At 44.5% G+C, this 27,602-nt stretch overlaps 1 protein-coding gene across 1 annotated transcript in view; it reads left to right on the top strand.

Annotated features, from left to right (window-relative positions):
• Positions 1-10,508: 10,508 nt before the first annotated feature.
• Positions 10,509-27,602, top strand: part of LOC126538717 (cytochrome P450 3A14-like) — a 40,903-nt gene continuing 23,809 nt past the window's right edge. The window contains exons 1-5 of the mRNA XM_050185436.3: positions 10,509-10,873; positions 16,439-16,535; positions 17,940-17,992; positions 21,971-22,067; positions 23,019-23,144. Coding sequence (XP_050041393.1) covers positions 10,818-10,873; positions 16,439-16,535; positions 17,940-17,992; positions 21,971-22,067; positions 23,019-23,144 — 429 coding nt within the window. The 5' untranslated portion in view covers positions 10,509-10,817. The remainder of the gene's footprint in view (positions 10,874-16,438; positions 16,536-17,939; positions 17,993-21,970; positions 22,068-23,018; positions 23,145-27,602) is intronic.

Genomic DNA, 27,602 nt, shown 5'->3' with positions numbered 1-27,602 from the left:
CTCGCGGTCAATAACAGAAAAGAACAAGGCAAAGGAGCAAGCAGCAGAACAGCGAGGCAACAAAATATACAAGCCAAAGGGAGCGACGAAAGAACGGCCGTTACATACCATCAACCAACACAATCTTTCGGGCGATAACAGAATGCATAAAGCGCACAGAGCAAGCAAGCACCAAACCAGGCGCACAGACACAGTCCCAAAAGCGAACAACAAGAGCACTCTTTCATGCGGACACAATGCAAAAACGCTCTTCCCCCCTGCTCTGCAGCACGCTCGGAAAGAAACCTAGACGCGCCACGCCCCACCAGCGCCTCCCCAGGCCCGCGTCCCCGCAAGAAAAGCCCCGAGTCCCGTCTCCGCTGCCTTCTTATCGGGCAGCCGCCTTCCCGACAGTCCCCGCGCGAGTTCTTACGATACGCGACCGGTGCGCATGCTCCATGCGACGAGTGCCGTTGTGGCGCGCGTTTCAAAGGCTTCCCCCGTGCGCGCTGCAGAGAGGGCCCAAGGGCCCGACAACGTAAGAAAAAGAAAGAAATTAGATCAATCTTAATACCAGTGCTATTGCTTCTTGCCTCTTACCTGCATTTGCCTCCACGGCTTCTTGGCTTGTGGAGTCTGCACGAGGGATCTGATGTGGCTTGGCGTAGGCATTGTCTAAGCAAAAAGAAAAAGCCCTTCAAACGGGGAATTATGGAAATAAATTCAGTTCTTATGTTTGCTTCTTGCGCTGTTCTTGCCTAAAAGATTTCAAAGGTAATGTCCAGAATACACCAGCACTTTGACTGCTTTAGCTTTTTACCTGCAGGTACGTGTTGCTGTGAGATCCTTATTAAGGCTGCATGCAGCATTGTAACACTTCGTGGAGGCATTTCAAGCGGTAGCCAAAAATATAAATAATCATCCTTGTCTGCGTGAATGCTTTCAATTTCTAAATGCAAAGGTAAATATCACTATTGGTGCAAGGCTTCCCACATCTATGTGGCAAGTGCCATAGCCGGAAACTGAATTTTTCCTTTGGTGTTTCACAAGGTGACCGATATGTCCACAATAGATGTGATCCGTTTCTTTTTATCTATCCCAGTCAGGAGAGAGCATCATTAAATTGCTTTTTATTTCTGCATGACTTGTTTTTTCGTTTGTTTGTGAATTTATCAAGCAGAAGTCTCATGATGATAAAGTGATTCATGTAATGACAATTATCAGCTTTGGTTTTGCAGAAAAACAACGCATTTCCTGATCCATTATTTGCTATCCCATTACTCGCCTAATTTTGCAGAATATTATACCTGTATTGACTTGCTTGACCTCCACTAAAGAGCCTTGCATTTTCAAATACCATTCTTTCCGTAAAATCATTCGACACTTCTCATAATTTCTGTACCTTGGGCTTCTCATACGATACCATGTTTGCCTGTTGTTTCAGACTAGAAATGTCTTCTTTAATGTAGACCTTAAACTTTACCTTTGGAACACGCAGAACGGCTTGCCATTGCATATCTGCATAACAGGGAAACATATTTCGTTAAACACTTGCAAAATCTAATAGAAGATTGATGAATGCAGCTTGCAGTGCGATTTGACTGAATGAGCCATAAAAGTAACTTATCCCACTTGGTAAATTAAAGCACATAATAGTGTGATGTACAACATGGGCGCTATAACGTAAAACTATTCCAAACTTCTCTATTGCAATTCTGCAATCAGCCTTCCGCGATTGGTCAAAAACTTATTTTGGACCACCCCCACGTAACGAAAACCGCGTTAGTTCCCATCTGATATGACGTGAACACACTAATTATGCATAATTGGACCAAACAAAGAAAAAGTAGTTATTCCTCATTCGGCGCCTTTTCGCCATTAGCCCTCGGCTATTGGTCAAAAGTTTTCGGGCTGCACCCACTTCACCTGCCTGTCGCGCGACGTCACAAAACCGCAAAAACTCACGGCGTCAAAGTGATGTGTACGCGTTAACGATACATTAATATGCGGAACAAAGCTGAATTTTCTTTTGAATAGCCGCAGGCTGCCCGGTTCCGAAAGGAGTAAAAGATGGCTGCCGCCGACCGCTAAGGCACTGGCTACTCGCACCTGCCGGATAGCATGGCTTTATTTGCGTGTAATAAAACCTTTTGCTTAGCCGTGTAACGTTTTGGAGAACTTTCGGCACGTTTACAACCTCGTTCTGCCAATTCTTCTTTGCTGAGGATCCGTTTTAGCTTCATTCTTAAGCTTCCGTTGCATGCATCCGCGATTGTCGGCGAAACACCGCAAGCTAAGTAAGAGAAAGTGGACCAATCGCTGACGCCGGCACCACCCTCTCCATCCGGTTATCTATTTTCAGTGCACTGGCTCGGCCCCACCGTCCCTCTCCACTTGAGCGTACTCCTTGCCTCTTGGAGCCAATTCGATAAGTCAAGCTCCTCAGTGTAGGCAATGTTATTCGTTTTTAAAGCAAATGAAAGTGGCCTCCTATGAAAGAGGAGAGCGTTTGATTGGTCTGTTCAGACAACCCTGCGGTTGACCACCCGATGCTTGCGTCGGCGGTTTCGCAAATTTGACGTCAGGAGATCAGAATAAAAACATATTGGAGTAGTTTTACGTTATACGGCCCTATAAGTTACACTAACGTGGTAGGCTGTCTTCCTTATACAGTAAAATAATCGGTGTGCAAGAAAAAAGTTATTTTTGCATACCCCTTGTACACACTGGTTGAAGGTAAATGAGCTGGAGCTGTCGACATGATCTACGTATATTACCTGCGAGTATACTCAACACAAATTTGTCTCAGCTGCTTAGTGGTATTTGAGATTATATCAGTATTGCATATATGCGTGTTGTCTAAAATATGTTAATTATGAATATGCTCTTAGGAATCTGATGTGTATGTCTGCAGTTTATGGATGCATGTAATAGACTCGGCATCAAGTGCAAGCGAATGGGCCCACAGGCCCGGAGTCGATCATGCAAATAGATTTGCTGCACACATTTGTGACCAGAAAAAAAATATGCTACATGAAATGACATGCAAGGAAGTGTTGAAAATATTGCACAGTTATTAAAACGCCTACGCTATCAAAATGTGGGTCCATGCACTCGATTTCGTCCGTATTAGGCACTCGCCCCTTGATTGCTTCGTGGCACAGAAATACTTGGAATTACGTTGTTTTTCTGCTGTGACCTTTGTAGAAGCATGGAATTAAACCGATCCTATGACTTGCTTGTGGATTCGCCAGTACAATTCCGGTGCGCTGCTCTGCCTGTCCAGCAATTTCCTACTGAAGGGAAAGCTGCAAATAAGAACACCGCTCCACACGTTAAAAATTCTCTACTGTGACGCCTCTCAAACGATTGTGATGCATCACAAGAGCTTTGTACTCGCGTGATGTTCTGAACAAGAAGATATATTCGTTTTCTTACACGTGAAGGTATATGCCGGAGCACTTCAGGCCTTGGGTGGCACAAAAGGCACGAACGTGCCATAGCATCCGATGTTGACGCGCGATCACATGTCAAACCTAAACTGTACGGAACTAATAGGCATAGAAAAAACAGATTCGAAGCCAAAGCTCACGTCATCCATTATTGCATGAATGCATACATCGTGATATAGATAAGTCTCGCACTTAGCAAGCGCTTTCTATAAACTTAATATTACCGCATCACCTTCATAAAGCCATCAGGTAGGCGTTTTTAAATGACAAAGCATAAGGTGACTTGGATGTTTTCAGCTCTTTCAATAGGAACTGCGCTGACCCCATTTACCAGTAGCAACAGGACGGCGCCCTGTTGCTACTGCTTGCTAATGGCGCGATAATGCCATTCGCAAGCATCTTGGTGAATTGCTGCTGGATGACGCTTCGCTCAGACGTAGGCACTCAATAGGGGCGTCGGCGAACAGGGCTGACATAGCCTGTGTTAGGCGATGCGCGACAACGGACGTCTAGCCCAAAGGCCCATTACAGAAATCGAAAATGTCTCGATTGGACTCGAGAATATGTCTGAGGGTGTCAGTGTGCTCATTCGGAAGGCCATTAGCCATCATGCTGCGAATTTCGCGGCTGCCACAAGTTGTCAGCGTCGGAGTGCTCTTCGGAAGACATGTAGCATACACTGCAAAAGCTTCTAGCTGAAAATCATGCAGGAAGCAAAGGTGGGCGACTGAAAGCCCTTCTGGAAGCTCCTGGCAGTGCTTGCTTGAAGAAGCCGAAATTCTCAACTCGAAGGCGGGTTCTGTTTGCCATAATGCTCAGTACCGTGTAGGGTTCAGCGACATCGTGCGTGAGCAGGACGTCAGTAAGAAGCGTCACTAGCAGTCGCCATCTGGAACAGCTGGCAAATATGATAATTCGACATACGTCAAGGTTTTAGAAATAGGCTTACAAAATCGCTGCAATGTAAGCGAGGCGAAGGAGGTTGGCCGCTGGGTTAACAGAGGCGAGGCAATTCAAAGCGGAGGATACTGACGGAGCAATCAATCAGAGCGGAATTGGCAGAAAGAAAATCAAGTCCAAGTATGAGGCCGTGAGGGCATTGCGCAAGGACCGTAAAAACACCTTATGATCACAAACAGCAGCCCGAGCTGCGCAAATCCCAACAACAGCGACCGTCGCACTGTCAGCGACACGTACGACTCGATCGTGGGAAGTGCAAGGACCTTCATGCTACAACGAAAACTGGCACTCATGAAGTTTAAGGTGAGCTACACTGCATTAAAAAAGAAACAGAGTACCATGCCTGTAGTTCTATACGCGCCGGCAAAAATTTCTATTTTTGTTATAAAAAGACCCCCACTTCCCTCTCTCTCACACACACAGTTGTCGAGGGGCTTGAGCCAAAAGCAAAATAATGCTTTACATAGTGTAAAACTCCTTGATACAAAGTGATTCAGCAATAAAGGGCGACACGAATGTGAATAATAATAATATTTGGGGTTTTACGTGCCAAAACCACTTTCTGATTATGAGGCACGCCGTAGTGGAGGACTCCGGAAATTTTGACCACCTGGGGTTCTTTAACGTGCACCTAAATCTGAGCACACGGGTGTTTTCGCATTTCGCCCCCATCGAAATGCGGCCGCCGTGGCCAGGATTCGATCCCGCGACCTCGTGCTCAGCAGCCCAACACCATAGCCACTGAGCAACCACGGCGGGTACGAATGTGAAGAAAATCATATCACTTACATAGCCTAGGTGCTAGGGTACTTGTTTCCTCCCCCCAAAAAAAAGAAACAGAAAATTCCTTTCAGTGAATTATAAACATCTCAAACATACAAGGCTTAGAGAAGCATAAAATATTAACTGAAACAAACACTCGAGGTAAAGAGATTCCGCACGATGGAAAGCTTTGCAAAAATTTGCGCGTCAGGTAATGTGTACTTAATCTTAGCATTAAGCAAGCGAACAGGAACATTTGGTCAGATACCGGCTGCATGACGATGACTGTAAGGACAATAATCTCACCAGAACGTTGACCCTCAAGAAGGTACAAAGGCCCCAGTATCGGCTCACGAATACATCGAATGCAGCAATGCCGTTGTGACAAATTACACAATGCAGATCACAACGCTTCATAGAACATATGAAAAAATTATAACACGTGCGGCACTTCATGATACACACCAAGCATCAACCCTACCAGTAAACATAATTATGTGAGTAGCAATGGCTGATCCACTTAGCAGCTGTAATCTTTTTCTGGAAATTATTAGTAATTGACTTGGGCACATTGCATATGTCTGTCGACACTTACGTGAATTGGTAAGCTGCACATAGTTATTTGTTGATAATATAGTAAATAAACACAGAAAAGTAATTTCGCCTACGCCATTCATTTTTTATGCAAAATCCCTCATCGTCTCCACTTTTGAAATATTGCTTGAAAGGGTATTATGCGTACACAAGCATTGGTCGTTCGTACAAATCAATTTATATACCCGGAAAAGCTGGCAAATTATGAAAACATTCCTGACCGCGTTTGTTAAGATAAAGAAAGCGCTGTCTATAAGCATAAGCAGGAAAGGAGAATGTTAAATAAAGAAGTCTCCGTATTGTAAAGCGCCAACAAGAGACACGGCACAAAGGGAATATCATACACAGGACAGGCGCTTGTCCTGCGTATGACCATCCTTTTGTGCCCTGTCTCTTGCTTGTGCTTTAAAAATATTTGTAAAATTTGCACCAACTAGGCCCACATAAAGTTCTTTTAAGCCAGAAATATCTGTAGTTTCCCTCCAAATATACCTTCTTGAGTAAAAACAAGATCTATCAGCTCTTTGTCACAGTAATTGTTTTCTATTGCTGTAGATGTTGCAGTAGGCTGTATATCATTATTGTGTCAATTGTCTGCTGCAATGCTTGACATAGCATTTGAATTACCTCGACGTCTTCAGCTCTATGTACGCCTTTTCGTTGTGCGCACGGTTCCCTGACCCGTAGCTATTGGCAGCTACGTAGGTGCAGTACATGTATGCCGTCGTGAAACGGAGTGCATACATTTAATTTTTATGGTTGTGTGGGCTGTGTCTGGGGCGCCGCTGTACGTCATATAATTTTTCAAGATAGTAAACGCACTCAATAAAACTAAGCCCGACTATGCCTGCAACATTTTATTGTGCTCAATTACAGAGCGAAATCAACTAAAGAGTGTACAGCGTTGAAACCGACATAGTGGTGTCAATTACAGACCAGTTGCGTACTATATTGAACTTATGTCTAGCGGTAATTCTTCAATGCCGACTATAGTGCGGGTAGGAACCATATATCAAAGGAATAACGTTTTCTCTTTTTTTTTTTTTTTAGCCCGAATGTGCTCCGGCACAAGCTGTTGCCTATATCCCGGAAAATGCGGTAATACTGAGCACAGCATGTTGACCTCTTTGTGTGCGTTGTGCCCATTACTGCAATTTCTTTCACGCGACAAATCAGCGATATTATCACAATGAAAGGAATCGCATACCATTACTCAAGGTGTTTGCTGTTGTATAGATGTTTTATCAAGTTTTTATATTGGATTTTATTAATGGTAACATTTCATTCCACTATTTTCGGCACTAGTAGATCGTGAAGGCTCCATCGCTTTTCGGTCGTTATCTCTTTGTCTACTAAAGCCCACGTTTTCCGCCCTTCAGTCCGAAGCTTAATCACTTTAGGATGATCCCGAGATGTAGAGGGTAAATGAGGGATATCAAAAATCTCTGTTCGGCACCGTGGTGACAAAAGCAACCCAACTTACGAAGTATTGTGATGTTGCAGTCGCTCAAGCCGGAGTCATGAAGGAAGATCGAAAAGCAAGGCTAATCTCACCAGTAGCCTACAACAACTCAACTCAACTCACAATAAATCTAGTGCGAAACGTTTTTCGGGTTGTGCAAACAATAAACGACATGAAGCTTGCGTCCAACCTCGTGGAACTTTGTCAGTGGCTGTTAGCGTTTAATCTTATTAAAGAGATCTACCTTGTGAGAACGAGTACTTGTTATGCACTCGCCGACTGTGTCCTCTAATGTTGTTATAGAGTATGTTGTCATTGGTTCTTTTGTGCATAAGTACTTCCTTTGCCTTTCGCTTCTGTCATTTTCTGCATGCGAGAACAATGCTGCCATGCCTCTTGTATGCAAGCGTGCTGTAACTGCCTGTCCTTTTTCATGGTTATTTTTTATCTCGCTGTGCGTGCGATGCAACAGCGGCAGCTTCGAGCGTTCGGGTGTGTTGTGTGCATAGTGATATTCCTTTCCCTGCAGCCATTTTGCGCGTCGAACAGCGGCGTTAGATAGTAGGACGTTATGCAAATGCCTTAGGTCTCTGGGTGGCGATAAGACAGCCTTGGACTTTCACAGCATCGTTGCATCGCTTCCGTGCATATTGACTTGACACTCGAAACGCAGAACGTGTCTTCCGAAGGCAGCAATCCTACACATAAACATCCAACCGATGAGGCTCGGGGATGTTGAATGCATTGACTTAAGCCGCCTACAGAGCTTCTAGCACAGGTAGCCATCCAGTGCTATCTGGTGAATAAACTGAATTTATTTATTTATTTATTTATTTATTTATTTATTGATTGATTGATTGATTGATTGATTGATTGATTGATTGATTGATTGATTGATTGATTGATTGATTGATTGATTGATTGATTGATTGATTGATTGATTTGTACTGTAATTAGGCACGGAGATCACTCTTTTTAAGCGTCACGTACGGGACTTTATTTCATGTCTATTTTGAGAGCAACCATTATGGCTTTCTCTATCATAATAAACTTGTACTCTTGCACCAATGAACTATTACAAAGCTTGCAAGACTTTCGCGCGATGTAAATGTGAACGGTGGACAGCTTCTAGGAAGCGGCAGTCACATAGTAGAACATGTTTCGAGACCAAATTTGTCTGCTGATTGCCTTGCTTCCAGGGATTCAACACGACGTGCCAACTGCAAAATCCCGCTGAACATCTAATCTCGAAATCTGAAAATTTGCGGGACGTGCTCAACTCCCAAAAAATAAATTGCCCATCGCTAGTGGGTACTGGGCAACTCAATGGGCATATTCAATGTGTGCTGCTCCAAACAGCACGTTGACGCAGGCTTCCGAGTTCGATACCCAAGGGCGCGGAGTTTTGATTTTCTAAGATTGCGCCGTACGGTAAAAATAAAGTTGAGGATGAGTAAGTGGGCCTGACGACGTTGACGCCGACGTAATAAAAAGGAAGCCATCCCTGTGAGGAAATATGTGTCAAAAACGTTAAGGTCATCATCATCATCACGACTCGGAATACGAACTCTCGAGCTTTTGAGTACGAGAACCGTCCATAAAATTCGCATAATCAGAATAATAAATCTGAAATGAGCATACAAGTCGGGCAGCGCCACGGCGCATCTGCTCATCCCAAACAGCAGACGCCGAAAATATTATCCAAAAACATTTTACAGCGATAGCTCCACTACTCCAGGTACAAACCCTCACAACGCCTGGTTCCGTAAATTTCTCCTTCAAGCTCAAGCGATGTCAAACTGCGAATTAGCCTGCCACTACCGGTCACTGCTGCGTATGCCGCGTAAGCGCCCATATCATGGAAACGACCTGCGGTGTGGACAAAGTGCGCCGATTTCAGGTAGCATGCGCTATGCTTCGAACGCTTAGTTCGCGCTGAAGTGAAACGCAGCATGAAGGTCAGTTCGCTCGCTGCTGCTGCCGCGCCGAGCAGCGTCTGTGGGCTGTCTTGTGGTGCAATTGTAGATACGCTAGTTGCTGACGGCACCGAGCAGCGTCTGTGTCCTTTCACAACCGAAGAAATACCGTGCTATCGCTCGACAAACTTGGTTCAAACGGATTCAACCACGGCAACATTTTTTCGCACACAACTCCAGTTGTGACTAATAACTCGTCGAAATATAATCACTCAATTCGAAAGTAAAATACATATATCTGTTGAGAACAATGGGACAAAACCACGCAGGACGACGACTTTACCTGTATAACCGAAGCGGCCGGCTGTCGACTCAAAAACGCCGCTATGTTCACCCGTCCGTTGTCGTGTCGTTGTAGTGTGGCAAGAAAATATTGCGATTCTCTACCGACGAGTCTGTTCCCACCGACGGTTCGGTGACACAGCCGCCAGCGATCCGTGCTGGCGGCTGTGATCCGTACCGGGACAGGCCCGCCGCGAACGGAGGATGATCGACTAGAATCGAGGAACCGAATCGAGGAACAGATTCGTTCGATTATTCCCTGGTAAGTCTACCCTCACGTACATTTTCCCGCTTAAGCTACATTCGTTCCATAACACGCATTATTACCCGATCATCTGCCATGAACACTTCATTCTTTCCTGACGCAAAAACCCATTGGAACAGTCTTCCAGAAGACATCGTCTCATGCACTGACCGTAAATGGTTCCGCGAAATGTTAAGTAACCACATTGCTTAATTACCGATCCTACCCGCCCTTACTCCAACACGATGTTTTTTTTTTCCACAATTGTTCCTGGTTTCTTTTTGCTTGTTGTTGTTTCTTTTGCTGTTCTGTCCATTTTTTGTTCTAACATTGTCGCGAGGATTACAGCCCTCCCTTATGTACTACCTCCGGGCCCGTAAGCAGAAAGCAAATTAAATGAAATTAAAGGGAACCTTTGAATTGTACCGGCATAAATGAAGTGCACAATAAGTAAGAACAAACAAGAAGCCTCAAAGTGGAGCCATCTCTCTGACGAGTATGCCAGAAAATACGGTGTTCCACATCGAAGTTCAAGCCCGGTAGGTGCAAGAAGCAGATGTATTGAACGCATTTCGTTGCAATTTAAACAAGCTAATACACTAGCTTGCTGTATTCCCAATACGCTAGCTGTTGATCCAGTGGCATTTTGGCAGAGTTTTGGCATCACAACACGCTCGCTGTTTAGAGATCTGCCAAGAGGATTGAAGCCGTCACGTGTCGGCGATGCAAGGTCTGTCGATAAGCGTCCCTGGAGCTTTCTCCCGGACTGCTACCACTCTCCTGTGGTGGGCATCCTCCGGAAACACGCAGCAAGGACCGCGATAGCGAAAGGCGAGGATGGCAAATAAAGCGCACTCCAAGTAGCAACATTTGTTTGCGCCCTGTGTGGATCTGCTCGAGACTGCCAGCAGGAGAAATGCCACGTCGATAAGCTTGCGGTATTGACACCAAGGACAAAACGTGTACCATGATCCGCGTGGCAGAGCCGATGAATAAAACCAAGATAATCCCAACTGGGGCAAAAGTAGGTGGCTTCTCGGCCTATTCGGGGCAGTGCGTGGTTTCAGAAAGCGGACGGCTTCCCAGCCAGCTAGGAGACTGCGACTATGGCTCTGTGGCTGACCGTGGCCTTCATCCTGGTTGTCCTGACACTTCTGATTCGGTAAGCGGCACTGCTTACGTTAACGTTCTAAATGTCTCGCACTCTGTGAGCTTCTTCTTTTATTGTACGTGGCCCCCATTCTCGCAAAAAAATAAATAAGCATGCTTCGCAGGCTCAACGGCTATCGTACTGTTTTCTTTTTTTCTTTTTTGGCATTAGGTCAAAGGTTCGGTTTACGATGGCGGCAGCCACGTGTCGACATGATGGCAATGCGGAAAATTCCGACAGTGGGAAAAATATATAAGGGTTCGCAAATCGCTATATATGATATTACTTTAAATCACGTCACGTGGCCGTCATAGTTTAGTTGTTTGTTCGAGGCATAAAACTGCAAGAGTTATGTTTTCTATTGTCGCTGAAAAGAGAAGGATATTGTCGCTGAAAAGTGAAGCATACAGCCGGTTTAATTTCAGCATTAACACGCCTGTAAGGTGCGTGATAATAAAACCATGCATGAAAACCTAACCCCTATCGAAACAAAATTAAGGGCAATTATTTCTTCATTTATTTCTTTCCGATTTCTTCATCAACGTGCTCTGCAGTGCCAATGAGGAATTCTCAGATAGAAGAAGGGGAAACAGGTGTGTGAAGCTATCTAATCACCGCATAAATGAGCATACAAAACTTCAAAGAATTCTAATTTTAAAAGGAATATTAAGGAAAAGAAAGAAACAACAGCAACTAAAGCCCGTAATGCCGCAGAACATCTTCAATATTCATAATGCAGCGAATGATCGGTAGTAAGACAGTGCGATGCCCAATCAACAATCCGCGGCTACATGACCTCTAAAGGAGCGTGGGTTTGACTTTTAGTAACACACTGGGGCAATCGGTTCCATACTACCTTTTGGGAGGAAAGATGCCCGAAAAAAAAAAAAGGTACGTCAAGATATTTCACGTATTTTGCACTCATGATGACGGCGCCGCAGTAACAAAGTGCAGTGGTGGAACATACAGTTGTCAGTTCATCTGAATTTTGTGAAAATGGAAGCTGTACGTTGTCTTCAATATCACATGATTTCTGCGCGTGCTCATTAGCGACCAACCTTCCAGCCTTGTTACAGGACACGCTGGCGATAAAGGGAGAATCTCATGCAACAAATCTGGCCTGCTGGGTTCTGGACACTCTCCATCACAGTGATAGCATTCGATGCGTGCGGTCCCATACTGCATATGCGTACTCCAGTGCAGGGCGTAAATTCGAAAAGCGAGGAATTTCATCAACCTTGAGATCTTAATTTTGAAAGGTAGGTCGGGTTCAAGCTTAGCGAATCTTGAGGTAAACCGTGTAAGAATTTTATCCGTAATGCAGCCAACCTTTTTGAAAGATAAAGTGTGGAGTGATCACAGTTCTTTTTTTTTTAATCTGAAGTACCCAAATCAAAGCGCACCAGATTTTGCAGCAATCTTGGGGATAGTTGACAATTCCCGAGAAACAACATGGCGTTTTGTTGTTGAGCATTTAAGCGAAAACTCGATCAACACAGATGACGTTCTTTTTGTTTCATTTACCACATATGTACTACTGTGCGTGGGTACGCGCTTGAGTGAACACTTAAACTGAAAACTGCAACCATGTAGTTTTCTGTCGGCAAGAACTTGCAGCCTAAGCTGGCACACAATGGCACACAATGGCCCACATGTCGTGCTATGGTGAGGGGCCGTGTTGGTAATGTTTCGTTAACGGCGAAATCCTCAGGAAGTGCAACAACCAAAAATCTGCAAATGCACCAATGTTGTTTGTTGCTAAAAAAGAGCAGGCAAGATAGGCATTTGCCATGTTCATCAAGCTTATCACGCTGCAAGTGGATTTCGTCGAATGCCTGTTGACTTGCTGGTGGAGCTGGGTTTTCAGCGTTTCATATTTCTTACATGGCGGCGGATCTCAATAGCTTTATTCTGCAGCACGTGGGAGTGCTGGTATCAGCGTTGCCTCATAAGTGCACTTGGGCCACAATGTTCTGTTTAAAAACTGACAATAACGATGCCTTAATAGTCCTCTCCGTACGAAACAAAATATGGCCGTAGATGACCTGAATGAGCGAGAGCTGGGGAATTAAAATACCTAAGTATGGATTTAACTTAGCCTATTACTAACCTGGACTGAGGTAAACAAAAAAAAATAATTCTGGGGTTTGATGTGCTATAACCACAAAATTAAATTATGGGGTTTTACGCGTCAAAACCACTTTCTGATTATGAGGCACGCCGTAGTAGGGGACTCCGGAAATTTTGACCACCTGGGGTTCTTTAACGTGCACCTAAATCTGAGTACACGGGTGTTATAATTCGCATTTCGCCCCCATCGAAATGCGGCCGCCGTGGCCGGGATTCGATCCCGCAACCTCGTGCTCAGCAGCCCAACACCATAGCCACTGAGCAACCACGGCGGGTAAGCCATAACCACAGTATGATTATGACACCCGCCATGGTGGGAGATGGCGGAATAATTTTAACCATCTGGAGTTCCTTACCGTGCACGTAAATCTAAGTACACGAGCATTTAAGACGAAAGCCTTCAATTGCTCGTTGCAGTGGCTCATACTTAAAAACGTGTTCTGTAGTCGAGAGGCACAAAAAAAATATTATCAGCAGCAATGGCTCATACCCCCATAAGCAAACGAAGATGCAATGGGTCATACCCCCGTAAGCAACCAAAAGGAAATGCAATGGCTCATAGCCTCCTTAACTTAGAGGTTACAAGCGCTCAGCAAAGTGAAGCGAAAAGTGCATCCATTCATTGCAATCACCGATACAACACACATAATAGCGTAGGGTTCAATAAAGAACAAGCTCAAAACAGGCACCCTAACCATCAATGAAGCACTGCATAGCCCCCTCGGAAGCACTCTACGGCCGGGGATGCTCGCCAAGCGAGAAACGTGGTGCGACGAGCGAAGCAGCGCGAGGAAGGCGTTCGACCGCCTGTGCCGCTTTCCGCTGCTGAGAGGATTCAACGTAAAGTCGAAGAGATGCGTCGTTGGCGCGAGTCTGACCCCGCCATACGAGCGCGCGAATCCGCAGCTAAGCGTCCAAAACGAGCCGAAGGAACCAAACTGAGAAATCAGCAACGCGACGATGCGGTACAGCAGCGTGTAGAAGAGGCCGAAGCTCGCAGACAACGGCTTGCCACACGTTCATTACGCACTGCGGCTCGTGTTGTTTTGCGAGTAGTCTGAGCCCTCTGGTCGTAAACTTAATGCACTATCATGCGTGCAACAGGCTTTCGCCTTCACGTGCTGCAGGAGTGTAACATGCAGTCGAAATTTTTGGATTGCGCCCCTATTAAAATGACACTGGTAGGCTTTGAATTTTCTGTTGAAATAAACTTTGATTGATTGATTGATTGATTGATTGATTGATTGATTGATTGATTGATTGATTGATTGATTGATTGATTGATTGATTGATTGATTGATTGATTGATTCCAACCCGCGAGCTCGCTCTCAGCAGCTCAATACTACAATCACTGAGCCACGGCAGCGGGGGCAAGGTAATCGAAGCTCGTTTCCTTTTTTTTTTTTAATGCTTCGCTTGCTGATTTGAGAGGCTCCAGAGTAACGAAGTCAGCACCTTCGTAGTCTAACGCTTCGGTCACAGAAACAATGAACTGAAAATCAATGAGACAATCGAATTCTCGTTTTCACTGCAATAATTACTGCCACAGCCAGCCACCACTAGGCAAACAAGAAATAAGACCGTAGACCGCTGACTATTGAGGCAAATAAACATGTGGAATGTACTTTCTGCACGTGCGCACCGTGTCAGCTTCAATATATCCCTGTCAGTTTAGAGTCGCGTATGAAGGGGAAAATTAGCTCGATGACAGTGACCTGTTTCCGACGCGTCAGATGTATTATCATTTAATTGTATTCAGTACCACACAAAATGTTTGTCCCTGGTAGGGATGGTATAGAAAAGATCAACAGATCCTAATTACAAGAAAAAGAAGGCAACCTTTTCCGAGCCTTCACATAAAAATAGAGAAGAATTTCGTATTAGATTATCAAAGAATGGCGAATTAAGCTAACAGTGTGCTAACACGACCGGTTTGTGCATACTTCTCCGAAGGCACAAACAATTGAGAAAACAAACATAACCACTAGTTTCTGTGGTCCTCTTGATCAGTTATGAAGCGGTGTTAATTTGCAAACGAAGTAAGTTGATTGTGCGACGGTTGTCTCGAACATTTCTGCCAACAGCTATCGGTCCCCCCATTGCTTTAGCATGTTCAGCTGCTTCGGCTTGCATTAAATGAACAGGTGCATCTTATTGCTGCTTCAAATTAAAGCTCCATTATGGGAGAAGGCTGTTTTCCCTTCCACCAATAGCTTCCTTTATTCGTCCTGGAAGGACACAGAGAACACATAGAAATGCGCGTAGGGGGGCTGCTCAGCGTAGGGTGCTGACCTTGACCTACATATACTTTAGGTCTACAGTATTCAAGTCAATTTCTGGAGAATAATATGAGTGTGTCAAAGTCGTGTAATTTGAGCGAATGATGCGCTTTTTGCTGATCAATTCAGTGATAAGAATGCAAACAACGGCTGAATTATCCAAGTACAGTTGTAAATACCCTTCTTTTGTGCACGTCTCGAAGTAAATTATGCGCTTTTCCGATATCTCTGCTGGCCATATAATTGTCGAAGACCCTCTACAAGGAAAAGTTCTCGTTAACTGACTGTAGCAACAGAGGCTTTTTGCGTTTATATGCACCTAAAGTAATTTAATTAGTTGAGGAGCAGTTGCGGCATGAGAGCATTTGACGTTTCGTGCAATTATCGACTCCAGTTCAAATAAAGGTAGCACAGAAAAAAATATTATGTGTCTGGTAGGCCTGTCGTAAATACCTGTCGTAAATATTCCGTAAATTACCTGTCGTAAATATTCCGAGAAACACACAGAACAAGACATAATAAGACACAAGGTAGGAAGGTACAAGAAGCAGTAGAAGAGTTAACTGGACCTAAATTTGCGTCAGCGCCGGTCCAGTGGCCATAATTCAGGGCATAGAAGTGCCGCCTGAACGTTATAGTCAACGTTAATGGTGCTGAGGAAGATCTGAAGAAAGGCAGCCGTGTTCTTTCTCATGCTCGTTAGGCTCGCCTGGATTTTCACTTCACATATTTTATTAAAATATTTCATTAGCTAAAGATTCTACTCGGCCAAGCAATAGTAGCATAGATTGGGGACGTCTTGCAAGGCAATGAAGCAGTAAGAATAAGGCACAACAGCGCTCTTGTAAGCTGGAAAAAAAAAAGAATTTCGACGGCGTTTCAACAGTAATCTTTGAATGTATGCCTGTGGAACCTTGCCGACCGTGGCAGAATGGTTCTTGTGTTTGAATTCAGTCGCAGCTTTAATTTGCATGCCAGATATGTCAAATCGTTCCCTGGCTTTACTGTATACTCACCATTTTCAGACCATAAGACTTATGGCCACCATATGCCCGCCTTTGACGTGAGAATTTTTGTCTGCTTTTATTCGCGTTTCGCAATGAATCATCTCCCCGTTCTTTTATTCTGAAACAAAACACCGTATTCATTCATGCATTGCACCTACAGGTGGCGTAAGAAGAAGTTCTCCTATTTCAAGGAACTGGGCATTCCAGGGCCAGAGCCCAACCTGCTGTGGGGGAATCTCTGGGAGTACCACTCCTTGGTAAGTGCGTTAGCAGCTTGCGTTCCTTATCAGTTTACACGAAGGAAACTGAATTGACCTGAAACACGCTGATTCGTTCATGCCTCCAAAATTATTCGTGTTTCCACCTTACTTAAGACACCTTATCGAAAAATTATTGGCATGTATGTGGCTTTCTGCAGAAAGTTGCCAGGTTTGTGATTAAAGAAACTGCGAATTTGACTTCATGTGCGGCGCTCGAGGTCACGCCACGAGCGCGCCTCGACGGAGCAAAGAGGGCGAAAGGGAACACCTGCCCTTCAGTGTAGTGTGCCAGGTACTGCACGAGGGGAGGGGGCATCGCCGTGACGCCACGTCAGCCTCGCTCTCGCTCGCGGAAGCCCGTGTTTTCCGCGCATTCCTTGTCCGCGTGCACTGAGCCGTGTCCCCCTCCCCAAGGGAGGCAGAAAGCAGCGATTGTTCTCATTCCATCCAAATCGCTACATAAGCTCTCGCCTGTGTTCTAACTGTGCCTCGGTAAGGCCAAATGCGAGGAGTTCATAACTTGAAGAACCACTCAGCCGTGTTCAATCGGAAATTAATACTCTCGCATTCACAACTGATAAGAAGTGCTTAGGTTTACTGTGATTTTTTCATTGTTCTCATAACACGCACCATGGAGGTTGGAAGCTTGCGATGCCGCTGGCGGCGCTGCTCATCGCGCCAACGAGAGCCTTCATACACGCGCCCACGCCATTTTTTAGTGCGCTTCAACGTGTGTGTATGAAGGCTTCCTTCGCCAGTGTTTTGAGATGCCTGGTAAAAGCCGGGGGGCTGTTCCTACCGCGCAGCAGCACTTGCTTACGTACGGCCCCGCGGCAACACGTGACTCCCGCGTGTTTCAACAATGTCCAAAGAACTCGAACGCGATGCAAGAACTTGCTATTGACTTCTGTGTTGCGCCTTTCAGGCGACACTGCACTTTTTTTCCTGTCTTATATATGCATCATAGGTGCCTCTATTCGTCGGTAACATACATATGGGCCATCAAAGCACGGGCTCCGCTTTTATGTCATTCTGTTAGAGGCCACGACATTTTTGGCATCTCTTTCCGGCCGCGGTGGTGTCATTGTGAGGCAAAAACACTTGCGTCCTGCACTTTGGGTGCACGTTAGAATTCGTTTAAAAACCCGGCTGGTCGTTTCTAATCCGAAGCCACCTGATAGTACGACGCATATCGTAGTCTTGTGCGATCAAATAATATTTGGACCAAAAATACCCCTTAGTCATAGCAGTAAGCGAAATGCGACGCGCCGATGCAAGATGACGTCACTATGAAAGTGTACTGACAATTCGTTGTTTTTGTTTGTCGTGGAACGAAAAGAGAGATCGCAATGTTTATTAACAGTGCACGTGGTTTTTCTTTTTGTTGTTGCCTTTATACAGGGGCTGCACAAAGCGCTGGATAAGTGGAGCAGGGAATACGGTGACATCTGCGGGTATGATTTCAAGGTGTACGGCGTGAATAATATATAGAACAGATAAGAGCTGCTATCTCAAAGCAAGGAAAAAAAACAAGCAGGATGGATCAAGTAAAGAATGTAACACGCATAGAGCATTGGGCAGGAGATATTGTATCATTTGTTTCGCCTAAACCACAATCATTGTAGTCGGATGCTCGCTTCTTGATGTGTAGCACTGTTCGGCATTTGAAAGTTAACTTCTGTAATTTGTTTAACCTCACCGTAACGCCGCTATGAAGAAGAAACTAGGAATTTGCAAGAATCAGATGTATGTGTTAAGAGACAAAGCCGGTAATATCATTACTAATATGGATGAGATAATTCAAGTGGCTGAGGAATTTTATAGAGGTTTATACAGTACCAGTGGCACCCACGACGATAATGGAAGAGAGAATAGTCTAGAGGAATTCGAAATCCCACAGGTAACACCGGAAGAAGTAAAGAAAGCCTTGGGAGCTATGCAAAGGGGAAGGCAGCTGAGGAGGATCAGGTAACAACAGATTTGTTGGATTCTGTTCCCTTCCGAGACTGTTTAACAGTCTCGGAAGGGAACAGCAGTTTACGATAGGTAGCGAGGCACTGGAAGTGGTAAGAGAGTACATCTACTTAGGACAGGTAGTGACTGCTGATCCAGATCATGAGAGTGAAATAATCAGAAGAATAAGAATGGGCTGGGGTGCGTTTGGCAGGCATTCGCAGATCATGAACAGCAGGTTGCCATTATCCCTCAAGAGAAAAGTGTATAACAGCTGTGTCTTACCAGTACTCACGTACGGGGCAGAAACCTGGAGGCTTACGAAAAGGGTTCTACTTAAATTGAGGACGACGCAACGAGCTATGGAAAGAAAAATGATAGGTGTAACGTTAAGGGATAAGAAAAGAGCAGATTGGGTGAGGGAACAAACGCGCGTTAATGACATCTTAGTTGAAATCAAGAAAAAGAAATGGGCATGGGCAGGACATGTAATGAGGAGGGAAGATAACCGATGGTCATTAAGGGTTACGGACTGGATTCCGAGGGAAGGGAAGCGTAGCAGGGGGCGACAGAAAGTTAGGTGGGCAGATGAGATAAGGAAGTTTGGAGGGTCAACATGGCCACAATTAGTACATGACCGGGGTAGTTGGAGAAGTATGGGAGAGGCCTTTGCCCTGCAGTGGGCGTAATCAGGCTGATGATGATGATGATGATGATGGTGAGCAGATTGTGCTAGAGAAACTGGCCACCTTGTATACGCAATGCCTCATGACTTCGAGCATACCGGAATCTCGGAAAAATGCTAACATAATCTTAATCCATAAGAAAGGGGACGCCAATGACATGAAAAATTATAGACCGGTCAGTTTACTGTTCGTTGCCTACAAAGTATTTACTAAGGTAATTGCAAATAGAATCAGGAACACCTTAGACTTCCGTCAACCAAAGGACCAGGCAGGATTCCGTAAAGGCTACTCAACAATAGACCATATTCACACTATCAATCAGGTGATAGAAAAATGTGCGGAATATTTCCAACCTTTATATATAGCTTTCATTGATTACGAGAGAGTGTTTGATTCAGTCAAAACCTCAGCAGTCATGGAGGCATTGCGTAATCAGGGTGTAGACGAGCCGTATGTAAAAATACTGAAAGATATCTATAGCGGCTCCACAGCCACCGTAGTCCTCCATAAAGAACGCAACAAAATCCCAATAAAGAAAGGCGTCAGGCAGGGAGATACGATCTCTCCGATGCTATTCACAGCGTGTTTACAGGAGGTATTCAGAGACCTGGATTGGGAATAATAGGGGATAAGAGTTAATGGAGAATACCTTAGTAACTTGCGATTCGCTCATGATATTGCCTTGCTTAGTAACTCAGGGGACCAACTGCAATGCATGCTCACTGACCTGGAGAGGCAAAGCCGAAGAGTGGGTCTAAATATTAATCTGCAGAAAACTAAAGTAATGTTTAACAGTCTCGGAAGGGAACAGCAGTTTACAATAGGTAGTGAGGCACTGGAAGTGGTAAGGGAATACATCAACTTAGGACAGGTAGTGACTGCGGATCCGGATCATGAGACTGAAATAATCAGAAGAATAAGAGTGGGCTAGGGTGCGTTTGGCAGGCATTCTCAGATCATGAACAGCAGGTTGCCATTATCCCTCAAGAGAAAAGTTTATAACAGCTGTGTCTTACCAGTACTTACGTACGGGTACTAGTACTCACTAGTACTCACGTACTAGTACTTACTACTACTAGTACTACTACTACTACTACTACTACTACTGCTACTACTACTACTACTACTACTACTACTACTACTACTACTACTACTACTACTACTACTACTACTACTACTACTACTACTTACTTGTACTCACGTACGGGGCAGAAACCTGGAGGCTTACGAAAAGGGTTCTACTTAAATTGAGGACGACGCAACGAACTATGGAAAGAAGAATAACGTTAAGGGATAAGAAAAGAGCAGATTGGGTGAGGGAACAAACGCGAGTTAATGATATCTTAGTTGAAATCAAGAAAAAGAAATGGGCATGGGCAGGGCACGTAATGAGGAGGGAAGATAACCGATGGTCATTAAGAGTTACGGAATGGATTCCAAGGGAAGGAAAGCGTAGCAGAGGGCGACAGAAAGTTAGGTGGGCGGATGAGATTAAGAAGTTTGCAGGGAAAACATGGCCACAATTAGTACATGACCGGGGTAGTTGGAGAAGTATGGGAGAGGCCTTTGCCCTGCAGTGGGCATAACCAGGCTGATGATGATGATAATAATAATGATGATGATGATGATGATGATGATGATGAACGCCGCTATAGTGATGACAATAGTGTGATGAATAACTCGTAAATAGGTAGCGTACAACTACAATATTTGGGCATCCTTGGGAGAAATCTAGTAAAAGTGGTCGTCCTAGAGTAAACATCAAATACGTTATTGATCATCACGACGACGGAACGCAAAAGAACGGTTGTGGCATTATGTCAGAACAGTGGTAATCAGTCAAGGTAATTTAACGTCCTACTCGCCGTAAGCGTTCAGCCTTTATTATCTCAGCATTTTTTTTTTTTTCGGAAAGATTAGCGCTTCATAAAGACATTTGGCTGGTGCGGCTGGTTGTTGAGGCGAGAAGAGTCATATTGTTCACAGGAGTCGGGCTGAGCTGGGCAATCCTCCGAATTTCAGTTTTAGTTTTCTCGGTAAGATTAGCCCGATTTCTTTACCCCGAAAAAAAATTGTCCACGTTAACTCTTTCCTTCTTTCTAAGCGGGTATGAACAATCCTGACAACGTGCTTGGGGTATCAGACTCGTTTGTTTACGATGTTACTTAGTCTAATACATATAATTATTTTCTAATTACTGCCTCGGTTCATTTTACCATCTCAGACGCCGTGGTAAAAGCATTTCTTTCAAAATGGTATAAGCATATCATGCTCTCAATTCTAAAGCTACCTTGAACCCGTTTCGTTAAACACCCTGTACATTGTACAAGAATGTGCACCATGCTGCAGTTTCAAGGCATTCCAGGTAACTAGATTAACATAATATAGGAGCTAAGAGTGACTAGAATTACCAAATTTATGCCAAAGTAACAAAAAACAACCCACAAGCAGAATATAAAACTGAGTTTAGCCAGTTGCTTACCATGCTGTGGCTGCTGTCTGCGCATTGTTAATATAACGGCGGGAGAGATGAACAGATGTACTCAAGTATAGCACAGGCCGTAGAGTTTTTTAACGCTACTATTAAATTTATTTTAATCCTTTATAGCGGCGAAAAAATAATTCAAGCGTCATTACGGCAGGTGAAAGTGTAAGAATTATCTAGTACCATTTCCCGCAAGCATGAGATGATCATAAAATAATCAACGTTATGGTGAGCTCGTCATACTGCGTTAACCAGTGTGTGCCAGTGGGAAAGTGGCAACTGGATTTGTTTGTGCCTCCTTTTTGTAGGTTCTACAACGGCGACGTACCTTTTCTGCTCATCAAGGACCTAGATTTCCTCGAGTACGCTTACATCAAAAACTTCCAAAATTTCACGGCCCGTGGGGTAAGAGACTGTTATGAGCCTGCTCGGGGTATCTGCACTTTCTAACTTCCTTGATTGAGCAAATGAATTAGTCGATATTAAACTGTCCTTTCTATTGATACTGTTCTATCTGAAAGTTTACTGCTTCGTGCTCAGATATACAACAAAGTTTAATTACTGATCACAAGAGAGATTTAAAGTAAGAAGACACTATTTGAAGAATGAGGCTTACATATGCAATATAGTATATAAAAATGAAGGAAGGTGCCAATTCTTTACTGCCCGAACGCCTCCAGAACGGGGCTTTTCTCTGTCATAAATAAATGATCGACACAGCCAAACCTCCGCATCGATGTTCTCAAAATTCTGACAGCTCTCCTTGTCAAAGTGTTGGCACTGAGCGTTTGTATGAATTGTTCCCGTAGAATAAATAATTCTACACTGAGTGGACTTATTATATATGTAAAGTAGATTCTCTTTCTCTCTGAGAGGAAAGGAAGCTACTCAGAGAAGGAAATTATCGTTTGTAACTTTTTTAATGGAGAGCATGGGAAATGTCGCCTGAATTGACTGGCTACATCTGAAGGGGCAATAAAACTAAAGAAGCGCCTTTGGTTATGTTGCAATGGTGGACCACAGTTTATTATTATACCGTAATGGGCTTTGCCTATAGAGGTGGCTCGTAGGCTCTATGTACTAGCATTACTTCCTGCCAAAATAGTGTCGTCACCAGATTCCCTTATTGGCAGATATGGCGGAGACGTATAGATGAAATATCTGGTTCTTTTAGGGTGTGTGTGTAAGTGTGATTGTGTGTGCGTGCGCGTGCGTGTTTAAATAATTATGAAGACCTGGCGCTCTTGAGTAAGACCTCGTCCTTGCACTAAAATGTCCCAAACATCGTCACCACCACTTTATATATGCTAATCTAAACAGCTACAACACAACTGTGCTTTTATTTCGAACGAATAGGTTACGATGCGAACCGATCAACAGCATCCTATCGTCGGCCAGATGGTAATTCATGTGCGTGGGGACAAGTGGAGGAGAATGCGTAGCTGCGTCACATCTGGATTTACGACCAGCAAGCTTAAACAGGTAATTAATTTAATGTTTAATTGTACAAGCGATGTTTTTTTTTTTGTCCTGACTGTACTTTTTGGGTAGTGGTAAAGAGTGTTGGAATTTTGGAAGAATAACGCACCCAACATTTTCAGGCTTTAGTAGAACGCTCGTATACCTTTGTCGTATTTTTCGCTTCCTTTCTCTGCAAACTATAGGAACAGCTTCTCCTTCCTTCCTTGTGACAATGGATAAGGCACCTCTGAGGATCTGCCTGTTGGGGAACAGAAGGTAAACTGCCATGCAGGGGAACAGAAGGTAAACTGACGCATGAGTTTCCGTGTGATTAGATGCAAAGCACTTCGTGAATTCCATGTGCTCTCTCTGTATATCAACCTAATATTCTACATTTATCCAAGATAGGTTGCCAGGCACATCCCGTGAAGTGCTGGGCTGAATGGCTGGGTACTAGCTCTTTTAGTGAGTACGTGTGTTCTCTTAGCCGGCGTCGAGGAAGGCGTCGAGTGCCTTCCGCATGAGGCCACACGAAAACAGGGCAACGTTCACGCTTCGTGGTGGCCTCGCTACGAAAAACTGGTGCCAAGCTGGAGGCTTCGTGCTTTTCACAAAGCGGGAATACGACTGCAAAGCTGAAGATGTCATCTCAAGGAACTTCAAAGGGCTGTTAGGCATCAACCAGACACAAGTCAGAACTGAAGCGGCCAAGATTTGTAAAGTGGGTCCCTCTGCCTTGGCGAAATCTGTCAAGGCAGCACGACATTTGTGCATTGCTGTGTGGTTTTCTGTGAAAACCCACACAGAGAGCAGCTTATTGTGGGCCGTAGTATCAGAGTGTGGCACATGGCAACGGTGCATAGCTGCTTACCTGCAGTCAACCCTAGAGGTACTCCCTATCAAAGATCCTCACGTCCTGACGAGCGCTAACGGTTTTTCCGAATACCTTCAGACTGAATGCCCAGAGCAAGTAGGTTCCGTCGCGGCTGTTGTGAAAAACTTATTTTATTCTGTGCCCTAAAACCTCATCTGTGATGAAGTTAGTTATTGAATTGATAAATGTAGCATCACTAAGTTTCCGAATGCATGTGGGATACATGTTGACAAATTTTAGGAGCTCCTGAGCTTTTACCTTCAATAGAACTTCATAAGCTACGATGATTCAATTTTCGTCCAGCGGTATAGCGTGTGCATTAGGTCCAGTATCGCTCCCATTCTTAGCAACTGTTTAATGGCACGGTTTGACTGAAGCCTCATGGGCAGCCTCCTGCCGACTAGCGCGACTAAAGTTTGTCACTGTTTAAATTATTTCCTTGTGCATCACAGAACTGACAAAACAGGCCGTCTTTCACATGCGAAAGAAATTTTCGACATCTTTCAATCGGTAATGAAACCTCTGGTACTAATGATTCAGCATGCCTCCAACAGTAAGATAAGGTTTCTAGACCTCGAGATTTTGTTTGAAATTGACCACGTGTATTCGACATACTATCCCTGCTCGAAGAAAGGTATTCTAACATTCACGTCTGCGCACTCAAAAGTAGTTAAAATCAGTACTGCAGTCTCCTGCCTCAGAGCAGCTCTGACCCGCTCATGCCACGACCATGTGCCTAGTACCTTCAAGCAGCAAGTGCAACGGGTAACTCAGGCTGGGTATCCTATGGCAATACTGACGGCTGTTTCAGAAACGGTTTTGGTGAACCTGACCAAGGGAAGGGTAGGACGTCCCGCACAGGATGCAGCACCTCATTCGAACACAGCCGTCGCATCCTATGTCCATGAGGTCTCACACAGATTAAAAAAGATTCGCAGCTACAATAGGCGTACGCGTTTTGCTCAGCGCAAATGACGCGCTCTCGGCTCTATGCCACAAAGTTAACAAGGAAGGCCTCTGAAAGGTGATCTGTGAGAAAAAAAGACAGAAATCTTTTTATTGAGTGCGCCTACGCAGTTTTTATAGATTTTGTTGACGTGCAAGCGTTGCTACATTGGCCAAACAGTGGCCCTCTAACGTAAAACCATTCCGATATGTTTTTGTTCCAATCTCCTGACGTCAAATTTGCATAACCCCCGACGTAGGGATCGGGCGGTCACCCGCAAGGTTGTCTGAACAGACCAATAAGACGCTCTCCTCCTTCATAGGAAGTGCCTTCGGTTTCCTCGAAAAACGGATATCATTTTCCCAACGTGGGTGCGGCCCGCGACGCCTGCCGACCACTAAACCAAGAGTGGGTGGGAAGGGGTTCCTCAATACCCAATAAAGTTCTTTCCTCCTCCTCCTCCATTGCCTACAATGAACGACTTGTCTTATCTAATTGGCTGAGAAGAGGCGAGGAGCACGCTCAAGTGGAGAGGGATTCGATGGGGCCGAGCCACTCACTGCACTGGAAATCGATAACCGGTTGAAGAGGGTGGTGCCAGCGTCTGCGATTGGTCCCCTTTTCCTAACTTGGCTTGCGGTGGCTGGTCGAAAGTAGAGGCGGCATGCAATGGAAGCATAAGAATGACGCTAAAACGAATCCTCAGCAAAGAAGAGTTGGCAGAACGAAGCCGTAAACGTGCCGAAAGTTCTCTAAAACGTTACACGGAGACGCAAAAGTTTTATTATACGCAAATAAACCCATTCTTTCCGGCAGGTGTGAGTAGCCAGTGCCTGAGCGATCGGCGGCAGCCATCTTTTATTTCTTTCGAAACGGGCCAGCCTGCGGCTATTAAAAAAAAATCAGTTTTGTTCGGCAAATTATTGCATCTTTAACGTGTACACGTCAATTTGACGCGGTGGGCTTTTGCGGTTTTGTGACGTCGCATGACAGGCAGGTGCAGTGCGTGCGGCCCGAAAACTTTTGACGAATAGCCGAGGGCTAATGGCGAAAAGGGGTCGAATGAGAAATAACTATTTTTCTTTTGTTAGATCAAATCATGCATAATGAGTGTGTACACGTCATATCATATGGGGCGCTATCATGGTTTTCGTGACGTCGCGTGGCAGACAGGTCAAGTGGGGGTAGTCCGAAACAGTTTTCACCAATTGTGGAGGGCTGATTGCAGAATTGGAATAGAAAAGTTTGGAATAGTTTTACGTTATAGTGCCCCAGGTTGGTGTTTGAATTGCCGGCTGAGAGACCATGCGTATTCATTAAAATGGTCAGTACCCAGTCAGTTTGCCGAGCGCTGTAAAGAATACTGCTGCCATACTATTCTAGATAAAAGCACAGTATTAGGCAGATATAAAAAACAAAGAGCACATGAGATTTGCGAGGCGTTTTGAATGCAATCACACGGGAACTCATGTGTCAATGTACCCTGTGTTTCCTTGCAAAGCTGCGAGATTAACTATTTGTGAAAAACATGACAACCTGCTTCGGCGATGCATGTGATGTGATTATTTCACTCCTATCCCTGCCAAAATACTGTGTTTTTGTCGGTCTTCTGCGTTGAGCCTGTGTTTTGTATATATTACATCCCTCGCAATAAACCAGTCGTTGATAGTTCAGCGCTTAGTCGGTCGTTCTCATTGCTTCCCGTCCAAGCGCTCTTTCTTCCCGTCTTAACAGGGGTATTTACAATGTGAGCTTGTCTTGTAGGAAAAATAAAAGAAAAAGTTGACACTACTCTGAAAAGTATTGTGACTGGCGGTAAAATTTGCGACCTGTTCGCCAAATGCAGGCACACATTTTCTTATCCTCGAAGAACACCGCTAAAGTTTCCAGCGCACTTCGGTGGTGCGCGAGATTGAGTAATTGTTAGATTAGGCTGATTTGGTTGGTTTACGACAGTAACGAGTAGTTAGGAACACAAAGAACACTTTAAAGCATATTTCGCGCACATTTAGGAGACAGCTTTGATTGTTGTGCTTATTCATTGATCCGTGCGATGTTGAATGAAGAGATGTATGCTGTACCAGCTTCCATGTAGGGATAATTTTCCTTCTTACTGATATGTCAATCATTTTTGATAGCTGCACATCAGACTTGTACTCAATACTTGAACAATAATAATCAATAAGGAGTCTCAACGTCCCGGCTAAGAGCCCGTAACAGCTACCGCTGTATCATAAAAGCAAAATTATACAGAATGTTTCGGGAAGGGCAAAACTATTGAAGTAAATGCTGAACTGGCCACGTTAAAGTTGTTTTTGAGATTATATATTTCTTTTTCAGAAAAGCTTCAATCCAAACCATCACACTCCGGCATTCTTTGCTTACACCATCATAGAAGCAAAACTGTATTATGGGACATTCGAGCAGACACTTCGCAGTAATCGTCACATGGGACAGACCCTGGCGCTGACGCCTTCACTTGCACACATGAGGAGAAAGCGCGGTATTGTGGGGTAATTCAAACACAAGTAAGCAAGTTAAGTAGCAGTTAACTGCATAAATCAGTTACTTTATGCAACAACTGTAGCATGTACGACTTATGGGCATATCTATGTTCAACGCAAAAAAAAATTAGCAGGCTTCTTTAACCGTCTGGTGT

The sequence above is a fragment of the Dermacentor andersoni genome, chromosome 8, assembly GCF_023375885.2.
Source record: "Dermacentor andersoni chromosome 8, qqDerAnde1_hic_scaffold, whole genome shotgun sequence".
In the NCBI taxonomy this organism is placed as follows: domain Eukaryota; kingdom Metazoa; phylum Arthropoda; class Arachnida; order Ixodida; family Ixodidae; genus Dermacentor; species Dermacentor andersoni.
This window is presented reverse-complemented; position numbering and strand designations above follow the sequence as displayed.